A 23,163-nucleotide genomic window follows, 5' to 3' on the forward strand; every position below is an offset into this window, starting at 1 on the left:
TCACCATTGAGTTCTATAGATTTAGAACTAAAAAAACAAAAAAATAAAGGAATCTGCACTAATGGCAGAAAGAACCTTGGTTTCAGGTCTAAGAATCTGATTTCTCTACATCTGATATATTCAAGTGGGGTTGGTTCGATTTTTCTTTTGAAAGAGAAAAAAAAGGGTCATGAGGTTGAGCTTACCTCAATATCCGTAGAGGACAATTCATTGTTACCAAAGCTATTTTCATACTCATTCCACTTACGAATGTCCCTGGTGTATCTCAGAGCTTCATCAACAGAATCAGGCTCCAAGCCGGTAACCATTGAAACGTACAACTTACGACCGGTAAGATAACTGAACAATCTCTTGAACTTCACAGCGATATAGTGGAAGGCACGCTGTGCTAGTGTGGTGTGATTATTTCTGCTGTTGCTGTCGGTGTTTTGGTTATAGTGATTATGGCTGATAACTGGATTGAAGTCATGAAACCATTCACATCGAGTCAGGGGAACCTGCTCAATCTTTTCTTCGAGCAGGTCAGCTTTGTTGAGTATTAGAAGGAAGTCCTTTCCCTCAAAGGTTGGATGGGTGACCATACATTCAAAAAGTTGCTTGCTTGCCAACATTTTGTTTGTGAGAACTCCATTGCTGTCGAGTGAGAACTCATCATAGTCGGTTAAGGAGACACTAAACAGGACCATGTTAACGTCTTCAAACATTTCCACCCACTTGCAGTTCTCCCCAAGGCTACTGGGATGCAGTCTAATGAGTTGGTACCTGCAGATTCAGAGAATGAAAGGCTAAGCTAGATAAATATATGCGAGTGCCCAGTAGTAGATCTGCTCAGGTTTGAGGCCTGAAGCATATGAAGGAAACCTCTCTTTTTCCTTTCATTACCATGAAGACGGAGATAAAGAGCATTCCTTTGTTTTCCTCCTCTTTTTTTTCTAAATAACATAATGAAAGATTCCTACTTTTGCCTGTATGAAAGATAAATCTTTATTTGATACCATAGGAAAATGGATTGCTTAAATTCACTTAAGAAGAATATGAAATCTTCCAATGATGCACTCTTCCTACTTTAAGGATGTGTCAGATGCAATGAACTATAATTTAGTTGAAAATAATTTGAGTTGCTTGAGATTGCAGCTTATCAGTCATCAACATCACAAATAACTCGATCTTTCTATTCCAAGATGAGATTTACTCGGGACATCACAAGGCATCTAAACAAGTTTTAAGGCATTTGTAGCAAATAAAAGTAAATAATCTACGCATAGAATAGAATATAACTAACCTCGCTGATGGGTCATGCTGATAACCATCAATAGAGTTTTCTCGTTCTATTGTGGGAAAAGAGAATTCCATGCAAGAAATTCCATTGGATGATGTAATTCCCTCAGCATACAAGATGTCCATGTCAGAGGGCTCATAATCCATCCTTGAGATCTCAACAGCCTGAGAAGAAGATAGCTTTAAACTATTAGAATTGCTAAGAAACCAGAATTCAATAAAGTGAAGAGTGGTCATAGAAGTTGAAATGCTGCCAGATCCTGCAATTTTCTTCTTCAAGCTTTAACAAATTAACTAAAAAACTAGCAATTTCAGCTGCCAATTTAGTTTCATCAAAAAGTTTTAGTTGGCAGGATAAAGAAATTGCTCAGTGGCAGCAAACTTGAAGTATATGGCAAACTATGCATGTTATAAAATTTATACCACAATATATAGAATAGCCAAGCAGGAAAGCATCAGTCAACAAATTAGACAAGCATATTTTAATAACCAAAAAGCACAAAAAAAGAAAAAATGTTGAAAGGGAGAGGGGAGGTTAGAAGTTGGACCCCATAGAGTGGGCTTACCCGTTCTAGGAAATAAGTAGCAACTCTGGGCAGCATTTCTAGTTCATGCCTTCTGTTATACGTGGCCTGAAAGGCTGCATCATTCCATAGCTCCCTAATAAATGGTGCATATTCACGACTAGCAGCTGGGAAGATGGCTTCCAAATTACCAGACACCATCACTTGCACAAGCCAATCCGAGAAAGCTTTAAGTCTTGGGCAAATGGAATATTTTGTTTGACCATCAATCTGGCTTGCACTGCCTGTTGTAAACAAAGAGCTCAAACTCTATTCCATCATAAAGTCAATTATTCTACGCCAAATGCAAGTTTCCTCTAGCCCAATATATTACAAGAAATGCAAATAATACACATCTAAAGTGCAAGAGCAAAGCTACTACTACACTTTCAAAAAAAAAAGGAAAGAACAAATATAGTAACAGTAATATAACTAAGGGCATTTAGATACAACAGATAGCAATAAAAAAATTTCCATTTCACTGGTAAATTTGTTTATTAAACATTTGATTATTAGTCTGCTGACATTCTTGTTCTTTATGTATAATAATAGTGGGAAAACCTAAAAGTAAATACCTGATGCCCGTCCACTAAGGCTTTTACAGATCATCTTGGTACCTATGAGGCTTATCACAACTGATTGAAGTATTACAGGGGAGAAAGTTTAAAAGGTTTTCTTGAAAATGCATCTATAAAGTATAAACTAATGTCAAAAAGGCTTAGAGTTATAATTTAATAAGAAAATTCTCAGAGAAAAGAAAAAAAAATTGGTGAAAATGAGTACTGAATAAACCACTACTTATTGTACCTGAAGAACCAGATCCATCAGCAATCTGGCTTTCTTCTTCGAACCGTTCTCGCCCCTCAAGCAATATACTGAAATAGCCATACAAATTGCTTTGGATCATCAACTTGATGCTTTGGCGCTCATCTTCAGAGAAAGAAATATTATACAGAATCTTGGCCTGAAATAAGCAAGTAACAAATTTAATGCTTCATTTAGAAAGCCTATTCTGCATTTCCAGTGTCACAAAACCAAATTTAATTGTCATAAGTATGAAGAAAATTTTAAATCATAATCAAAGATAGTTGTGCGCATAGAAGCATTAATGAGGATTGATTTACATTCTTGATCACCAATTGCACTTTAACACATCTATAATGGCTTAAGAAATAGAAATAATTCAAAGGCTATTGGAACAAGATAGAATTCAGGGCCTCTTCTTCTAGCAATGAAATGAAGGCATATATGTTCCTTTTTCTTTTAGATTTTCGAGGGTAAATCTATGGACAAAAGTTACTTTAACTTATCTTTTAAAGAAAACAGATAATTAAATCTATACATTGTGTTTTCCCAATTCCATCACTGTTGTTCAAGCTCCTCAATCCTTTAAAAAGTCTAGTTTGTTGTCAAAGGCCTCTTTTCATGGCTGAACTGATGAGACCTATCAATTTTGGTGGACAAAGCCCAATGGTAAGTCAGCTCAAGATCCAATATCTCCATCTTAGGATGAATGATAGAAGAAAGGTATATGTTAAAAGAGCAAAAGTAACATAAATTCTATTTACAGCCACCAAAATGAGGGTAAATGTTAGTTTAAATGAGTTGCCTCCATCAATATATTACCTGCTTATATATAGTACTTGTGCCAGACTTTTGATAGCCAACTAGAAGAAGTTTGTGAAGTACTTGCTGCTCTAGTGTTTCCTGGCTGACATCTTCTCCAGCAGGATTCACAGTAACAGGAGGAACCGGCAAAGACAAGAGAGCACAAAAAAGCCTAATTCCCATCTGAAAATAAAAATACAATATTATTCTTGGTACATGATATGAGGAAAACATAATGCCTGCTGTATGAATATCCACGTGCATATATACCTTGTCCCATATAGGCCCCTTTACATTCTTCTGACCCTCTTCCTGGTAGGATCCATCCGCACTAAGCCAAAAGCTAGGTTTTCCTTCACAATGAACTCCTGCCAACTGCAAATATTTAACAGAATGGCATTGAACTTACATATCTAAAAAATCATAATTTAAAAGCTTAATCATGTACAGTATAACAACCTGCAGCATCCACAGCTCTTTCTTAGTAATCTCTCGATTATTTATAACTATCTTTGCATTTCCATTGCTAGCATTAGCCTTCAGGTGACCTCCAACATTTAGCTGTGCAGTAATAATCTGGCAAGGCCCATGTCCTTCCTGATTGTTTAACAGAACAGTAGTTCAATTTTAATGCAACAGAATGGAAGTTAGAATACTTCCTTCTTCTTCTTTTTTTGAAAAAATAGAAAAAAAAAAAGGGAAGGAAGGACATGAACAACTTCTGGTTATTACCTTTCCCCAAAGACCAGATAATTTATCATACCAATAGAATCCTGGTTTTACTTTTCTTGGCGGGTTTTGGCAGATCTGCAAAGAATGCAACTCATCTTGACTCAGTGGCTCTCCATTCACAACAACCAGCTCAGGTGGTAGCTGGTTTGCCTCACACGTTTTCTCGGAACTCATTGCCTGTCGAACTTCCAACTCATTGAGCAGCCGCTTGAGCAGCCGAGAACATTTTCCAAGAGTTTCTCGCCTTGACTCATTTATCTTCTTACCGATGCAAGTAACACATTTTCTTCCCTCTGGCATCGACCCCATTGCTTTCAGTACACACTTATAACAATACTTAGCATTACAAACAATGCAAATCTCCTTTGCTGTAAACCGGTTTCCCTTTAAGCACTTATAGCATGACCCCTTTTTCCCGTTCCTTGCAATGGGTTGTGCAGCATCGCTGCTTTCTGTCTCATAGTAGCTGGAATCTTCCTGAACCATGTCACCTGATTCAGGATCAAGGAAAGTTACAACAGATGGTCTTCTGACATGGCAAGGAGTCTCATTGTTAGCATCCTCCCCTTTTTGCGAAAAGACATCAGATGATGAAAGCGCAGGTGAGCTTGAAACTGACTCTGTTGTATCAGAATCAGCAGGATCCATATACTTCTGCAACCCTAAGCCTTCCTCACCATGATCAGTAAGCTCTAACTCAGCCAAACCTCCTGATGATTTTCGCAAACTATCATGAACAACAGATATTTCCAGGTTACCAGAACTTCCCATTCCATCACATAATTTCGTTCTGCACCCACCATCAATTCCCTGACCTAATGTATCCAAGCTTTCAACTTGAACTGATGATTCATTGGACACACCAGGACGATCAATGGATTTTCGAGCTGAGCCAGGTCTAGAACCAAATTTCTTATCTTCGGACCATTTTTGCTTCACTGGATTAGTCTTTACAATTGGTTGGATAACTGGCAATGAATTCTCATTCAAAACATAGGAAGAGGAAACTGCGGCAGCAGTGGGGAGTTGGTCAACGTCCACCGGAATTGCTTTTGGGATATCATAAGTGACCGGAGGACCATGGTACTCAATAGCAAATGAGTATTCAACATTATCGTTATCATCATCGTCATCTTGAGCAGTTGATTTCCCAACAGGAAGGATTTTCCTTAAAAGGCCAGTCATCGCTTCTTTAAGTCTCAATTTCAAGAATCAAGCCACCAATCCCAATCCCATAAACCCAAGAATATAACCAATTATCTCAAAAACCCATGAAGCAAACCCAAAAACCTCAAATTCCCATGAAGAAAAAACAGCCTACATCAAAAACCCATGAAGCATATCTCCCGACAACCAAAAGAATCAAACTCTAACACCCATTAGCCACCAGAACTACAATCTGCTGAAAACCTATTCAAACAATCAAATAAAGCTATTTTCTTTCCCTTCATCACCTACAAAAGACCCTCTGTTTTTCTGTTCTCTTTCTTTGAGGTCTACAAGAGAAAGCAACCAACAAGGAATATGGGAAACCGACAGGGATTGGCCCAGAGAAGTGAAACTGGGAAATTTCCCAGAGAAATGAGAATGGAAATGGTTGCAAACAATAATAAAGAAGAAAGAAAATGCCGAGTCTTCCCTTGCCAGTAAACGATGGCGACTGGAGAGATGACTGACTAGACATAATTGTCTTACAATTATTCATTGTTTTTCCACGTCAACACGCTGGAGAAGAAACTGCTGGGAAACACGAAGGGGAGAGATGAAGATTGGAGGGCTCTTTCTTTACTTGAAAATGTGTCAATGTCAAAGGAGAATTAATAAAAAGGGTGTCAAGTGGAGAACGACCGAATGCGGAGGCTAATTGGTTTGTGACGCGATTTCGCAGTTACGTCACCTAACGTTATGTTTGGATGAGGAGTAAATTAAGGAAATGCACAGGAAAGGACGAGAAAATTTGGAGAAAATGAAAAGAAAGGTAATAATTAAGGAAAAATGAGAGATTTTCTCTCTATTTGGGAGGAAATTTATCTTTGTATGCTTCCTTTCCTAGTAAAAAGTTTTTTACTCAATGTTTCGTTCAGAATTTAGTAAATTTTTAATATTAATATTATTTTTATTAATAAATAATTTATTTATGTAATTAAGATAAACAATTCAAGATTTACTATTTAAAAGTTAAAGTGTCTTTTATTACTAAATATGAAATTGAAAACTTGACAGTCAAATTATGCAACCGACACCAAACAAGTAGACTTTTTTAATTTACTTATGTGATTCTAAGCGAAAACTTTTTACTTCTTGAATTTTTTTTTAAAGATAATTAAAACATATGGATAAGTTTTAATTTCAAAGTCAAAAAGTATTTACAAGTTTATTTTTCATATTTTCTCCATTGCAGGAAACTTTTACTGTCATATTTTACTGAAACACGTAAAAATTTTGTATAATGTAATTAATTTAATAAAAATACTGATAAAAGATAAAAAAAAGTACGATTAAAAAAAATTGATAATGTTAAAAGAAAAAAATACTATCGTAAGTCAAATTTGTTATAATGTAAGGAAAGTGAAAGGTGGAAGGAGACTGTATGGAAAGAAGGAAAACTATGAAGTGTTTCTTATTAAATTAACCCCTTCCTTAATTCCAATTTTATTGCTGTTTAATTACTAAAGATTAAATAAAAAAGAAAGGAATATAAAATATTAAGACGTGCTTGGCACACGTAATTTGGGTCTTTGTCTGACTTGGTAAACAAATAGGGAAGAGTTTGAGTTGAGGAAGTCTTTTGCTTAGTAAAGAAGGTCCATTTGTCACGAGGTTTGAACTCATAATTGGAAAATTCTTAATATAATAAAGTTATTAAAACTATTAAACCGACTTTATTAGTTAATTGGGATTTGCACTTAAAGTAATAAAATAGAACTTTTCTTTCTGTTTTTAATTACTATTCTTGTATTATAAATATATCATTTAAAATATAATATTTCGAACATATAATATGGATTATACTCTAATTCAATACTAAAATTAAGATTAGTAAAAAAGACTTAATTTGTTAATTCAGATTTGTATTTGAAGTTATAAAGTAAAGATTCTTTTGTCTTTATGGTTACTATTATAGTGTGATAAATATATTATTTAAAATATAATGTTTCGAAAGCAATAATATATGATGTCTCGATTGACTTTGCATTACTTTATTTCTAATCAAATAAATGAGTTGGTCAATGTACGCCTTTTCTTTTAAAAAAAATAAAATAAAATTCAAAATTTGACATAAAGTGAAGTAAATGAAAAGACAAAAAGGAAAACCCAGTCACAATGCAAAAAGGTTTGGTTGAAGAGTGCAATTTTGGTAGAAATTAGTAGATGTTTCACCCATTGATTGAGGTCTTATCTTTGACTTGGCAAATGATGAAGAGGATTGGCACATGGGATTAGCTTTGAAAATGTTGAATGTGGATTATCTTTTCCATCGGTATTTTTTACGAAAATAATTTTTTTTAAAGAATTGAGTGAAGAGAATTTGAATCGTATTTTTTTAATAAAAATTTATATATCAATCAAAAAATCAAATGTTCGAATTTAATATTGATTTCTCAGGGTGGAAGGTTATGGATGTATTCATTACTCTTGGTTATAAAACTAATTCAATGTTGCATTTGGGACTTGGAAGCAACAAACCAATATTATAACTAAAAATAATGTGGAAATCGTTTAATAAAATTTCATTTTTTTGGTATTTTTTAAAAAAAAATAAAAATAACAAAAAAAATGAGTAAATTATATAAGATAGGTAACGAAATGTAAATAACAAATATATCAATCAAACGGAGTCCAAATAATTGAATAATAACAGATGGGTGTGAGAAGTTTATTAGGATTTGAGAAATTTGAAGACACTGTTCCATGAGGCCCATTACTCTTTGGGTCGATGTAAGCCCATGGGTTGGTCCTTCACTAGCCCAAAATAAAATTAAATCCAATTAATTTCTTTTGGGATAAATGAAAACCTCAAAATGTTTCTTAATTTATATTCAAAGTTGAAACCATCCAAAATTGCTTGTCAATTTCTATGGATATTAATAAATGGCTGAACCCAGGCCATTAAATTTCATTTCTTGCTAAGTCCTTGCAAGAAGAGAAGCTATATTTATGATGATAAAGTGCGTCAATGACATCTTAATTTATTATTATTTCGATCGATTTGATCGATTTTAACTATTAATAATATGTATAATATATTTAAAATATTTTTCTTAATATTTCATTAACAAAACATAAATGCTTTTAATTTAATCGCGTATGTGTTTAAAATATTAAGAATATGTAAATGTGTATTTAAAAAGGATAAATACTCATGATCGATTTTTCAATCGATAGAAAAAATCAAATAATTCGAACTTTATAATCAATTAGTATCAAAATAGAAAAATTCGAATCAAATTAATTATATTCAATCAATTTCGATCTATTATTTTGATTTGTACCATTAATATTCATTTTAAACAAATTTGATAATCTCTTTTAGTAACCATCTGGTTGCGTATCAATTGGTCAACGCATGGCTTTAATGTGGGATTAAAAGCTTGGAAAATAATGTGGTTTTACTCAAGATCAAAGCGTACGCTATTTAACCAAAACATGACACACATGTACATGTATGATAAGCTATTAAGCTTCTCCAATTTATTGTCCAACAAAGTCAACTAAATCAATTCAACTACTAAGGCTAGACTTAGTTGAAATTGGGATAAAGTTCATTCTCAAATAATTTAGTTATACTAAGGCTACTTAGAATATGTAGGCACCAACATTGCAATTGCAGCATACGATTTGATGGGTTTCTTTCACAATTAATGGAGTGAAAAAAAATCAACTCCCAAGTTTGTTCAAATTTGTAAACAACAAGTTGTAAAGTCACGAAACCAACGATTTTCGCCTCAACATAGTTATCAAAGTAGATCGAATGTGGTGGTAAGGGTTAGCGATCGTTATCTCTTTATTTTTATTTTTTATTCAAATCGTATCATTGACTTAATCCATGATATTATATAATTACCTTTCACATAAAATACTAAATCTATTATGGATACTCATAAAAGATTACATTACATCAAATAGCAGAGTACATGAAGTGAATTAGAAATTGAAATACCACAAAGTGAGTTGAAAGAAGAACACCAAAAAGTCATTTACCAATTCAATGCATTTTGTCAACCTTGGGCTATAAGTAATGTACTTTTCAAGATGAAGGAGCCTCCCACCCCTTTTTAACAACAATTCGTGGCGGCAAAATATGTGCTTTTAATACATTTACACAAAGGAAGCAAACAAAATTAAAGCAAATAATTGTATTTTTCTTTGTGCTAGGACTTCGAAAGTTGTATTTTACTTGTTTCTGATGTGGCACTCTGACATTTGTTAAAGTCATTCGATTTGTACAAGTGGCGCCGTCCGCACCTACCAAAAGTGCCTTCGAGGGTAAGGCTCGAATCAGACCGGGACCACGCCTCGGCGCCATGCAACTTTCTGAGGTACCGTGGCTCCGCGTGCTACTGTTCCTTCGTTTTCTCTTTTTTTGTTTTTTTTTTTTACTTTGACAGTGCCTGCTTCACAGGTTACCTCTTTCCCATCGCCGCGTCATCATTGGCCGCGTGCCCGTTGAGGTAACCCTGTTGGATCTCCTTCAGGTCCGGAGCGTGTTCGGACACGCGCCATACCTTGACGGACTTGTCCAGGCTGCCACTGTAAACAATCCACTTTCGATCAGCCTTGGTTGATGTTTGGTGGTCTTCTGCAACGGCTAGGCACTTGACGGGGCCGGCGTGACCTGTTAAGACAGAAAGGCACGTGTGAATTCCACCTTGTTCTCTTCTCCACACGCATATGCTCTTATCGGCTGACCCGCTAAACACCAAGTTCCCGGCTGTCGCCAAGCACAGCACAGCCATTTTATGGCCCCTTAGGACCCCGCCATGTGACAGGTGCTTTTCACGATCCCAGAAGTTGACAAGCCCGTCGGACGACCCGCAATACAGCACAGCTGATTCTTGGTTCGCAGCCAGTGCTGTCACAGCGTTTTCTTGCCTCAACAATACTTGAACCAGGAAATGTTGCGTCCCTTTCCCCTGCAACTCTCTCTTCCATACCTTGACTGTCCCATCTGCCGACCCCGTAAAGACCAGGCTATCGAATCCTGCCACGACAGAATTTATGGCGTCATCATGAGCGTCGATGGATTCCAAGCATTTCGAGTTCGCCAGTCGCCAAACTTTCAAGGTTTTATCCCAAGATCCTGAATATAGCAACCCAAGCTCTTCGTTCAAGCTCAAGCAAGAAACAGCGTCGAAGTGCTTGATTCGCAGAACGCTACGTTTCCTCCGAACTTCAACGTAGTTCTTGGGTTTAACAGAGCTTTTAATTAAATCTTTCAAAGTTGGCAAACTACCGAATCTTTTGTGGACACTAGGGTTTGTCGATGAAACCTTCCAGACACGGATTTTACCGTCTTGGTGACCAGTGAAGATCCTATCACCCAACACAATAATGGCTTTAACCAAGCCACTTTTAGCTTTAAAACCCGAAAAGTCCTTCAAGCCCTTCCACACGCGGATGTTCCTGCTATCAGAACCCGTGTATAACAAATCTCGAGAAGCAGCTAACGAATAAATATGACCTTCCTCTCGTACAATGAACCCAATAAGCCCGTTTTGGCCAAAATCATTCTCGAGTGGAGATGGGGTGATCCATGGAGATTTATTGTACGGAGAAGGTTGGTTCCATGGTGACATGAGGTAAGGAGAACCCTCGCCGCTTGTCGTTGTGCTGTTGGAATTCCTCGGGCTTGCCAAAGAGGCGCTGCTTTTACTATTGGGGAACACGTCATCTACAACAACGCTATTGTTCACAGAAAACAAAGAAGGTTCGGATTGTTGGAAGAGAGAACTCAGATTTGGTCGTTTATGGAGGCTGTTTCCTTCCATAACCATCGTTCCACCACCGTCGTTTCTCATCTGTTTCCTGGTAAAATTAACAATGAGAAATAAACCGAAAATTGGACAAGAAATTTGATATAAAATGAAGGGCTAGGAGAAAAAATTTGAGTGTTTGCTTCTAATTTCTTTGCTTTTGATAGGATTACAGAGACTGGAAAAACGGTCGGGCAAAAGGAATATATATCTAGATGGGAATGAATAGTGGTAGGTAATCTGACTCTCTGGGTTCTTGACACGTGGTGGGATGAATCGTAATCATTACGAACCGGCAAACCGGGTGTGCCGGTGAGAAGGAAGCGACAATAGAGTTGGCAATGAAATTTCGGTGTATTATTGTTTTCTAGTAGTAGCAATAGAAAATTGCTTGGTTCTTCGCGGCGTTTGATCTTCACACGTTAAGATTAGCTAAATTTTGAATATGTAAAAATAGAAATTCCTTTTGGATTTCCCAAAGGAGCAAAAGGGTTTTGTTGCATGTGAAAGTGTTAGGAGACTAGAAGTTTGACCATAAGTTTCCATAGTTAGGAAGATATTGACCATTGACATTTTGAAATTGTCAAAAACATGCAAATACGTAATGTAAAACCCTTTCCAAAAAAAAACAAAAAAAAGTTACAAAACAAGTTCCTTCTTCCTTAATTTCTCGTGATATTTTATAATTAAGTGATAATGTATAAATATTATTTATCGATGATATATCAAATATAAACTAAATAACATTCTTCACATTGAAAAAAGTTTAATGATAAATAAAAGATTCTTTATTAATATAGGGTTTCCTTTTTTTTGGAAGATGTTAGGCAAAGCTTTGTTCTCGTTTTTTCTCTTTTTAATTTTGGTTATTCTTGTGTCTTTTTCGAAGCCTTTACACCCTTTCACTACGAAGCAACATTTCATGATAGCTTTATTCTTGAGCAATCTTTAATGCTATGAAAGTCTTGTATTCAAGTTTAAGTCTTAGAGGTAGATAGGACACGTATATAATTAAGTACATAAAAGAATGGGAGATTGATTTAACTTTCATTTCTTCATAATTACCAATCTTGTTCTTGTATATGACTAATTTTTTTTAAAGCAAAGTTCAGTGCATTAATTATAATTAAAATGTATCAGCATGCAAATTACACCGTCACCACCACTCTAGATTATTTAATAAAAACATAAAATCATGAATTTTTTAGATACTAGATTTGACAAAATCATCGATCAATTCATTTGTAGTTCAAAAAATATAATGTATTTATCAGACTAAGTTTATAACTAATAACGTTAATGTATGGATAGCATCATTTATTCTCTCGATTCTCACTCTCATTCCTTAATCCATATAAATTTTGGACTAATTAAACAAATTCGTACAGAACCAATCATTTTCATGTGGGATAACATAGAAAGATCCATGGCTGAATGGAATGCACGTGAGGTGGAGATATATGATCATACATGGATTACTCTAGATCAGTTGCCCATGTTTATCAGAAACAATGATGCTTTATTGGATCGAGCGCTCCTTCATATCCTAATGTAACGTTCTGCTTGTCCTTTGCAAAGGTGATTAGGAGGTTATTTTCATTATTATTAGCTCGCTGATTGAAACATCAAGCCATTGTGTTTCATATCTGTACAGCACCTTTCGCAATAGTGGCAAACAGAGAAATCAACGGAAAACAACGCCAATGGTGATGATCACAGCCAATTAGAGCTCCCCCCCATGCTTTGCTTTTAGTGCCTTTGGAAGTAGACCCCCTCAGCTTCCATCAGCATAGGTTGATCCCTCTCTCTGGTATATTCTATTACCACCAAAGGACATGCCATTCCACAATAAATTTTAGCATACAATTTTCTTCTTATCCTTTTCTTAGGGTAATTGTCTTCTTAATCAAATTCCTCGAAAATAATCAACATAACAGATCAGTAATAAGTTTTTAATATATAAAAACATGATAACTATAGGGTGGCATTTGATATTTTACAATGTAATGTGATTGCAAATAATATGATTATAAACAATGTGATTATAGAGAAAATAGTATTATAGTATTTGGTATACAAGCAAAATAATGATTAAAATGTGAAAAAGATAACATTACAGTAATTAGTTTACAAGTACTTTGTTGAGAATATAATGTTAATTTTCAGAATTATTCATATTTATTAAAATGTAAGTTTAATATACGTATATTTTTTATTATTAATTTTTATATAATATTATCTATTAAATATATTTTTAATGTTAAATATTTTTTTTCATTTCTTTAATATAATTTTTGATATTATATATTTTATTTTAATTTCTTTTACCTATATTATATAAATTTTAATTTTTTATATTTTATTTTTAATTTTTTTATTTTAATTATAATATTATAAAATATTTTTAGCAAAGTAATAAAATTAAAAGGTAAAAATATCTTTAAAAATATTGTAGGGTGTAATGTAATGTGATTGCATAATATAATTGTATTGCAATCTTATATTACAGTGATTTATTAAAAAATAAATATTATAATTTAATTTAATTAAATATATTATAAAAAATATATTTTTACTTTTCTTATACTAAATGTTATCGAAGTTCTTGTTACCGTCGAAACATTAATTTCGAGTTTCACATGACATAAAAGGATAGCATCTTGCTCAAGAAAGTCCAAGACTAGCCGCGTACAGGTTCGGTGAACCAGACAAGCTTTGTTGTTGTCCTGTAGAAAGTCCAAGACTAACGAACCGTGTCACCTGCCCCTCAGAAACCATTTTTGGTTTTCACGTTTTCGAGCTGCTAAAATTTGTCAAAGGATCTTGAATGGCTGCCACCTGCAATTCCTGATTGGCAGAGACAACGGCCTTCTGCATCCCACGAACGCCAACCGCCACGCAACTTGTTCTTCACATTATTGAACTAATTTTGGGTACGCTTTCTTCTTGCCACGTAATCCATGCTGCCCAATGGCATGTCTACATGTGTCGTCGGGACAGGTCACACTACGTTAGCATGATGGCATATGTTGAGGTTCTTAATCAACGGAGACAGAGATACTTTGTCTGCGGCAACCAAACATGTGAAGCTATTTGCCTTATGGGTCTTTGGCTCTTCACCTCCATCAATTATTGGACCAACATTTTCCCAAAGATTTTGGATTTTGAAATAAAAGAATTTGTCAAGCATATGCCGAGTAGAAATTGACGTGGTAGATATAACGATCACGTAAATACTGACATGGGCTTAATTGGATAAGTAAATGAATTTTTCTAGTATTTTTGCCAAAATAAGTAAAGTTTAATTGGTGATTAAGTAGAGAGATTAATACATTATTATTAATTAATAATAATGCCAATGATCTTAATGGGTGTGTATGAATCCAGCAGGAGAAGATGATATAAGCAAAGCATACTCAAGGCGTCACAAATATTAGGGTATACATATGCTTACTGAAAATAATATAAAGTTGCTGGTCGGCATAACCTTGTATATGTAGTCTATATTACACTTGTATTAATTCAATGTATATCCTATTGTTGCCGGTAGTTGTGGAATATTAATTTCCTTATAGAAGCCTTTTTGAAATTTCTGGTCACTCTTTTCCTAAAAAAATGGTTGTTGACTTTTAGCGAACAGAGCCAATTTGAGTTTATAAAGGTGAAATTGACATACTATGTTTAAACAAATGTCCATATGATTTCAATTATTACCAGGAAAAAAAATTAAATAGAATTACTTAAAGTACCTCCTCTCTCTCTCTAGAAGCGTTACGATCGATGTAGCATATAGCATATTTTCACATAGCCTTTTTGTTTTTGTAAATTCGTTTCTCTTTTTTTTGATTAATATATAAATTTATTTATTTTTTCTATGGTTTGAAGCAGAAATAACTAGAAGAGATGATAGGTTAATATATACGTGAGCATTAAAAGGGTTTATATTTTAATCAATTGTATTCCTAGTTTGTGGGGACTGTACCATATATGTTGTCAATTTTATTAACGGAAAATTAAGTATAATTTAAGTTTATATCTTCGACACTTGGCTCCTGTTTAAAAGTCTACAGCCATTGCAAAACGTATAAAGGGCAAATTCCCTAGTTAAAAGAGATGAAATTCCCATTTCGTTTTTAAACACTTAATATTGTTAGTTTTTTGTATTATAAATTTATTTTTTATATTAAGAAACATCAAACATCCATATTTTAATTTTTTCAAAATTTTAATATAAAATGCATTAAAATAAAAAAATTTATCTTAATCTCCATAAAAATTGAAGTAAAACAGTTCAGAAGTCAAATTAAATAAAGTGCTAAATAGAAGCTTAGCTCATGCTTGTCTGCTAATCATACAACCAATGCACTTCCAGTCTGCTAATCAAAGGATTTCCCCAAGAAAATGGAAAGTTGAAATTGGAAGAAAAATGGATCAGAAAGATGGCAAGTGTCATCTGTTTTATTTTACTTTGATAATTTAATGTAACAAATGTCATCATTTCCTTATCAAAATCCCATTTTTCCAGCACCTTTTCGGCCTGTCCACTGATCAACAAACACCTTCCAATTGCTTGGCGAAATATAGCAAGGTTTACCCAAATCAGATGATCATCCCCTTAAAAAAAAGGTTTAACTAGATGTTGATTTTCTATTGGGAATTAATTGCTTTATTAGTTTACCAAATTATTTTAATTTTTTTCTGTTCATCATCAAACACGTTACCTGAGTGATGAACAAGCCCCCATATAATTTAATGGCTATAAGATCTTTCTATGTCAAGAAGCAATTAATAAGATTACATAAGCATGAACCTGAGAAATTTGGATTCTAGCATGTGGCAGTCAGCTACTAATTAATCGATAATAGTCATCTTTAACTTTAATTATTATTTATATTCTTATATATTTTTTGAAGATCACTTTTGGTATTCCAAGATTCATGAAGTCATAAACAAGAAGAATTGGGAAGAAGAAAACAGTATAGAGTATTAAGTGCACATTAAAGAATTGGATTATTTTTTTTATTAAATTTATTGTATTCTATTATAACTTGTCTGAGATGACTGAACATGTTCGATGTTCCCATACCGTGAACAACATCATAAGAAATTCGGATATTTTCGATGAAATATTTTTTATTATATTCAACGAGTGATATCCATACTTGTTTAAACTCAAAACAGATATTAAATGATCGTGTCTTGCGAATATTTATCAAAGAATACGTATTATTATTTTTAATTAGTGATAATTTTTTTATTAATTTATAATAAAATTTGACAAATTTTCTATGAAATTTACCGACAAAATTTATTATAGTTCTAGAAAATGTCTTGTATGGGATCCAATTACATAAGCAAGGAATGAAAATTATATATTTACAAGTGTGAAGGCAAAGTGTCAATAAGGATAATATGAAGAAAATGGTGGCATGTGAAGCGTGTCACTAATTACTGGGAGGATTTGTCTTAGCTATGCAAAATTATCAAACACGTTTCACTGCTGCTGAAATTCGATGCCTAATAGTTAAAAAATTTCAGTAATTCATAGTCAGCTTCGGCTGCTAATCTCAATCTGCCTATCCAAGCCGATCATGGATTGCTGTGGCTGTTTTGATCCAGTTCAAGAATGCTTGTTCATGACTATGCTAAGTGCTAACATACTGAAACTTGGCAATCAGGTTTTGATGACTTATAACCTCTGTTCTTGTCCTTGAAACAGTGATGATCCGTGATTAAGGAGGACAAGTACTTTGAAATCCTTTTTTAAACCTTTAAAGAGAGATCAATGATGGGTTATGGTGACTTGCTGCCACAGGTTTAGTAATCTTGCTCTTTTGGAAGAACAGGTGTAGACTTCAATGATTGTAACATCATGCTTTCTTTGAAGACTCTCACTCTCATCGCATCACCCAGATATCTTTCCTGCCAGAACCAGTCTTTTCCCATTTCTTCCGGACAAGAAAAGAGGTGCAAATCCGTTTGCAGGTCAGCCGATCACAATTTTGCCTTGTGTCCTTCTTTCTAATGGAAGTACTATACTACTAACATAGTTTGCTACTGTTCCAAAACTGCTTTTCTTGTTCTAGAAATGGACGATGGTCAATGCATTTGCGAATAACGGCGACATGAAAGAGACAAATGAACATTAAACAACAACAAAGCTAGCCCTACAATTATTCTACTCTTTCAGTAGTAAAGTGGCTAAGTTCCCATCCCCAATAATGTCAAAATTGCTGATGCTACATTGCTTCCAAATATTTTTTTGTCTCCAAATTAAACCATCTCCCCCATTCCGATCCCTTTGCTTTTTGTTAAGCAAAATGAGAAGGACCAAGCAGGTATTCTTCCATTATTGATCCCCGAGAATGCAGAAGAAGAGAAGAAAATATCAGAGATCAATGGTATCAACTGATCTAGAATTTCTAGAACATATAGCACCAATTGTAAATCCCATTTTTAGTTCTGTACACTTGGCTTTCTTCTGCAGCTAACTGGACCATATAGTTGAATTTCTGGAGTCTGAGAGAGTAACCAAAGAGTATGGCAGCAGACAAATATAACATCAACAACTGCCAACCACAGTTAGTGCTGTACACATGGCTTGCTTCTCTTGCATCATGTCAGAACTCAGAAACAAACAATTTTCCAAGCAAACCATGGACTAACCAACAGCTGCCAGCAGACATACACTCTTCTCGCCAACACTGTCAAATCAAACATCTCTTAAACTCGTATGCATCATTGCTAACAAGATCAAGAAAGGGGGATTATTGGGTTAATTAATTTCGGGTTTCCTCTTTTTTCATGCATTCCCTGGTGGCTTTTGGATAATCTTGCGAGCAAGTCATAATCGATTTGACTCTAGCCTAGGGACTAGTATGCATTGTATCTGTTTACGTGTCAGCAAACCTATTCACAGTCATTGTATTAAGTTCTTAAGGAGGTTCCCAAAGAGGACAGTTGTTGAACAAACACAATTTTCCGAGACGGATGTGCATTGACCAAATCAATAATTGTGATTCCAGAACCACTTCTGATTAAAAGAAGCATGGCCCAGGACGACAAACGTAGCAGTCTAGCGGATTACTAGGTTAAGGGGGAACTTGTCGAATCAGAAATTTTAGCATTGGTTGTAGATCACACAAGCATACATCAGTTCAAGAAGAGCAGGTTGGATAAAGAAAAAGAATTTGACAGACATAAACAAACATTATTAATTTTATACTTCTTTTTATCTGATATCGAAGTCAAATAGTATTTTTGTGCTGCGAGAGGTGATGTAAATACTAGTAGGGGTGAGCATTTGGTTAGTTCGTTTGACTTAGTTTTATAATTTTAAATATCAAATTTTTATTAAAAAATAATCAAAATCAATAAAATTATAATAAAAAATTAAAAATAATCAAAACCAATTTATTTTGATCGGTTCATTTGGTTATTTCGATTTGAATAGGGTTGATTTTAAGGTTGAGTTCTATTTTAAAAATATTAACAATATATATATATATATAATATTATTGATAGTCAATTTTTTGATCGGTGTGGTTATAAATTTTAGATTCTGAAAATCGATTGATATAATGGAATAAACTATCTTTCATAATTAATTGATACCAAATTCAAAAAAATTGATATAAATTAATCGAATTCAATCTATTTAAACTGATTAACATTCACCCGAGGCCCAATACTTCATTTCATCCAAAGATTTCAGTAAAAGAAGGAAGGAAAATTAAGGTTTAAGGGCTTTCAGTCTCATGATCATTTTTCAAAAAGTTGGACCTTTTAATTGCCAACAGAAGCCCAATAATTTACTGGGATTGGGCTAAGCCCTCCTCAGCAAAAATCTGAAACGCAACCGGCCCAAGAAGAATGCCAGGCCCGCAAAGCTATCTTGTTCTTCAAGTTCAGAGAGTAAAATAGCCGAGGAAGGTGAAAGCTTGAATCATTTCTTCAAAAGAGAGGAAAGAGCTGCTTCAATTCCGTAAAAAAGCAAGACGGAAACACTAATCTTCTCATAGAAATGGACTTCGTTACTGAGCAAGGCAAACAGCGGCACCAAGAATGCTCTACTTTGCTTCTGGTTCGTTCATCTTTTCACCCCCACAACCTTTAATTAATTCTTGATTTTTTTAATTATTATTGTTATTCTTTTTTTTTGGCTTTAGCCGGCGTTGTCGATTGGGAATGTGGGGCAGTTAGCGGTGGATTTATTAGTATCATCAATGAAAGCAGAGAGAATTGGGTACTTGGATGATCCTTTTGTGCTTCCCTGTGTCGGCAATGATGCTTATGGGCCTATTCCTTGCGGCGAGCTTGCCCTCCCTCTTGAAGGTGCTTTCTTTTACTCACATTTTTCTCAAATTCTTTGTTTTAGGAATTTTGGGTTAATGTATTTGAACTCAGATTTTTGTTGTTTCTTGATTTTTTTTTTTTCAGCTTACCAATCTTCTTCTAATGGACTCACTCTTCTTCAACAGAGGTCTCCGGTTGTTAAGGTATTGCTTGAATTCATAGTTTTATTGACTCGATTATGATGCACCTAAGTGCTGGCATGACCTTTATGATGGTTGAGTACTCCTGATGGATCTAGGGCCCTATGGAATCTTTTTCTTTTACTTGTCTTAACATCCTGAGAAGTTACAAGTTTTCTTTTTGAGAATGTGCAATGAATATTTGTGTGAGTACTATAATCTTGAAGCTTCTCTGTTAAAGTGCTTCCCTTAATAACTGATTTAGAATTTGATGATTTCACAAGCTAGTTTTACTTGCTTAAACTGAACTAGAAGGAGAAGAGCCATTTGATGCATAATTAATTTGAATATAGATAGAATTATTTTTTCTTAAAATGGTCATCTATGCAGGGGATGATGGTTGAATTTGCCAAAAACTTGGCAAATTTTGCTGCTGCAAGTGGAAAGAAGCATGTTGTTCTGCTTTCCAGTTTGGACTTTGGAAAATGGCAGAAAATAGACATGTCAAGGTATTTCAAGCTGTAATTTTTCTTCGGTTAGTAATTAATATAATGTATTTAGATAACATCATTATTTCCAGTTTCAATGCATCCATGCATTGGGGACAGCAAATCAGTCCTCTTCTGGGTCTTTGAGAATATAGATTGGTTGATTTACTTCTGCTCTGGGAAATCACCTTGGCAGCTGGTTATGCCCATTGTTCACCAGCAATTGAGCATTTTATCAATGCTGATCTTTTGGCTGTGATTGCAGTGGTCTGCAGATATATTATGTATCCAGCACCGATCCTGATGGAAGAGATGATCATTGTGAACAACTTGGATGGAAAAGGCTGCAAGAATACAATCCTGCTCAGAGATGTTGGAAGCATCTTAGCACCTTAGCTGAAGGAAACACTATGCTGGAAAACAATTTGCCTTATGAAGATGAGCTGGAAGAGGAAGATTATTACCCAAGTTTGCCTTTTGCAGCACTTTTTTCTTGTTTCAAGGTATTCTTCTTTTAAGTGCATAATTGTTTAGTACTGAATGTTGGGTGAGTCTGCCTTTTGCTGCAGTTTTTCCTTTTTCAGTTTTTGACTTTGCATTAGTCCAGAGTTAATTTGATTAGTAAGTAACATCCAAAAGTTTCCATATATGATGACCGCTATATTTTGTCTATGGCTTACTTTGTAATTTTCTCTATAGGCCAAAGGATTGAAGGTTACATGCTTATTATGCTATTGTTCAGAAGGGGACAATATGCAGGATGCTTTTCATTTGGCTGAGGCAGCATGCAATCTATTGGGGCTTAATCCTGGTACTTTTCATAGTAAGTTTCCTTTATGCTTTAGATATTGATATTGCCTGCAATGGCTACTCTGTGACATCTTTTGACACTTATCCTAAGATTAATAGGTAATGAGATTTAGGCCAGAATTGATATACTGTTGAATAGGACCCTTCCACCCTTGATCACGTGCATTTTCTAAATAATTCAAAGTTTACAAATGTATTTTTTCACAATTGTTGGTGTTTTTATATTATGAACTTCATCAAGTGCACTACATTGTAAGAATATTCTGTATATATTGCCTTTTCATTTACTAGCACATGCTTTAGACTGCTATAATGATACTTGACATGAAGCATCTCGAATACATCCTTGAGAATTTAAATATAAGGGGTGTCTCAGGTCTATATTTCTTGATGCTTGGTTTCTTCTCTTTGAACATTCACCTTGGATTATCTTTCACGGAAAGTTTTTGCTTTAGACATGAAGGCATAATCTTTAATTATGGTCTTAGAAATATAGCAGACACTCTACCAAGAATCTTATACTTCAACTTTTGGTTTCTATTATGAGACATTGCACTTAGGATAAGGTTTTTTGGTACGGTTTCACATCAGCAAAAACGGTTTTATCATGATTGTCCTGAAAACACTTCAGCAATGCATCATCATTTTGTGCATTATCAAAGTTCTCTTGGAACCATGTGCACCTGCTAACGGACATACACCTCCAACGAGTGTTTCCTCTGTCACGAGAGATAGTCATTAAGCTGGAGGAATATGTCAATTGCTTTATTTTTAGTCTCAATTTTCTTCAAAATAATAAATTGTTTCTGTTTTTTAATCATGACTCTGACATTATCATCCACAGTATTTCTTTCTGATATATGATTGAACTGTGCTAATATCTGAACTTGTTTCACTGGAAGAGACTAATTTACCTAGTTGTACTTGCTTTTAAACATGACCATTTTTTTCCATTGCTATCCTTTTTTTGTCTGGTAACATTTGCATTAAGAATTCGAAATACTCACGAGTTTTTACTCTATTGTATTATCTTTTCAGGTAATGAGAGTGGTGGTTGGCTGATCCCTTTATCGTGGCAGACCGTCTATGGACCACCACCAGATATGTCAATCTTTTAGGCTGGAGCTTACCATTTATAGTGAACTTGACAAGTTGATCATCTGTAATCAGTAGTTGAAACGTTTGGTTTTGTTAGCAGATAAGTAGAAATAGTGTTGGCATTGAAGGACCATTGAAGGAACAAGGCCTGAGAAAAATGCCCGACTGATTTCATTTATGTCAATTTTTCTAAAATGTTAAAACTTTTGTTCAGAAATGGGTGAAAGCAGCCAGGAATCCTTTTTCTTTCCCTCTTTGTCAAATATTTAAATTCTAAATTCCCTGAAAAATCTTTCATTTTGCAAAAATTAGACATGACAATTCATATTTGAGTGCTTTGACTGAATCATACTATGAATTAAACGTATCAAAATCTTAAACATGAATAAGAATAACTTTATTAAACATATGACATGACACCATATATCTATTAACATGACAAGCACGTGAATGAAATGTTGAATAATGTTTCAACTTTATTGGTTTGGCCAAAGGATTCAAGCATATGCAATTTGCTTTATATTTTCAGCCCGATATCTGCTAAAATTTTGAAATCCCTTTTAATGATGTTCATTTATACAATTAATTTTTAATTTTTTATTATATTTAAATAGTTTTTTATTTTTTATTTTAATAAAAATTTAATAATGTCATATTTAATATATGTTGATTTTTTTATATATTTCTATCGATATGATATATGATATGACAACGTATCGAAATAAATTATTATGTGATCATGTTAATATTATTTATTTACTTAATCGAATTATAAAACAATTGCTTGTAATTTAATTTTTAAAAAGTAAATATCAAAAGAAATTATCAAATAAAATTTAAAGAAGGCAAATTAATTAAAAAAATGAAGCAAATGTTTGTTAGCAGACAGGAATCTGTCACACAATTCTTGGGAAGATGTAAAGCACATGCATGGATGAAACTATTAATCAATAATGAGATTGGCATTTTGACCCTGGGAATCCATGTGTGTACATGGCTTAGCTATGCCAAATGTTGCAGGCAAAATGCTCAGGAATTTCGAAGTTTGAACTAAGCTAGGATGCTGTTTGAAAAGAACAGCAGGAAGATACTCTGCATTGACCATTCTTACCTAACAAAGTTATCCCATTTTAACCAA

The 23,163-nt window shown here is 34.2% G+C and overlaps 2 protein-coding genes and 1 pseudogene across 3 annotated transcripts; 1 reads left to right on the forward strand and 2 right to left on the reverse strand.

Moving 5' to 3' along the window:
- Positions 1 to 6: 6 nt before the first annotated feature.
- On the reverse strand, positions 7 to 5,835 carry LOC110428725 (extra-large guanine nucleotide-binding protein 1-like). Its single transcript, XM_021444635.2, has 8 exons — positions 4,182 to 5,835; positions 3,909 to 4,046; positions 3,720 to 3,824; positions 3,468 to 3,632; positions 2,649 to 2,805; positions 1,845 to 2,086; positions 1,283 to 1,443; positions 7 to 762 (listed from the first exon to the last, which is right to left on the reverse strand). The coding sequence occupies exons 1-8, from the start codon at positions 5,364 to 5,366 to the stop codon at positions 168 to 170; spliced, it is 2,748 nt and encodes a 915-aa protein (XP_021300310.1). The 5' UTR covers positions 5,367 to 5,835; the 3' UTR covers positions 7 to 167.
- A 3,518-nt stretch (positions 5,836 to 9,353) lies between these two features.
- On the reverse strand, positions 9,354 to 11,348 carry LOC110428731 (protein JINGUBANG pseudogene; annotated as a pseudogene).
- A 7,745-nt stretch (positions 11,349 to 19,093) lies between these two features.
- On the forward strand, positions 19,094 to 22,274 carry LOC110428734 (clast3-like protein). Of its 2 annotated transcripts, none has more exons than XM_021444652.2 (7): positions 19,094 to 19,238; positions 19,324 to 19,489; positions 19,595 to 19,653; positions 20,020 to 20,138; positions 20,383 to 20,620; positions 20,817 to 20,940; positions 21,966 to 22,274. In XM_021444652.2, the coding sequence occupies exons 1-7, from the start codon at positions 19,179 to 19,181 to the stop codon at positions 22,043 to 22,045; spliced, it is 846 nt and encodes a 281-aa protein (XP_021300327.1). In that variant the 5' UTR covers positions 19,094 to 19,178; the 3' UTR covers positions 22,046 to 22,274. The 2 variants fall into 2 exon arrangements, with proteins under 2 accessions (XP_021300327.1, XP_021300328.1); XM_021444653.2 differs by having other exon boundaries at positions 20,817 to 20,928.
- The last annotated feature ends 889 nt before the right edge of the window (positions 22,275 to 23,163 follow it).

This window comes from Theobroma umbraticum, unplaced genomic scaffold (assembly GCF_002168275.2).
Source record: "Theobroma umbraticum cultivar Fairchild unplaced genomic scaffold, ASM216827v3 scaffold_1682.0, whole genome shotgun sequence".
Taxonomy (NCBI): domain Eukaryota; kingdom Viridiplantae; phylum Streptophyta; class Magnoliopsida; order Malvales; family Malvaceae; genus Theobroma; species Theobroma umbraticum.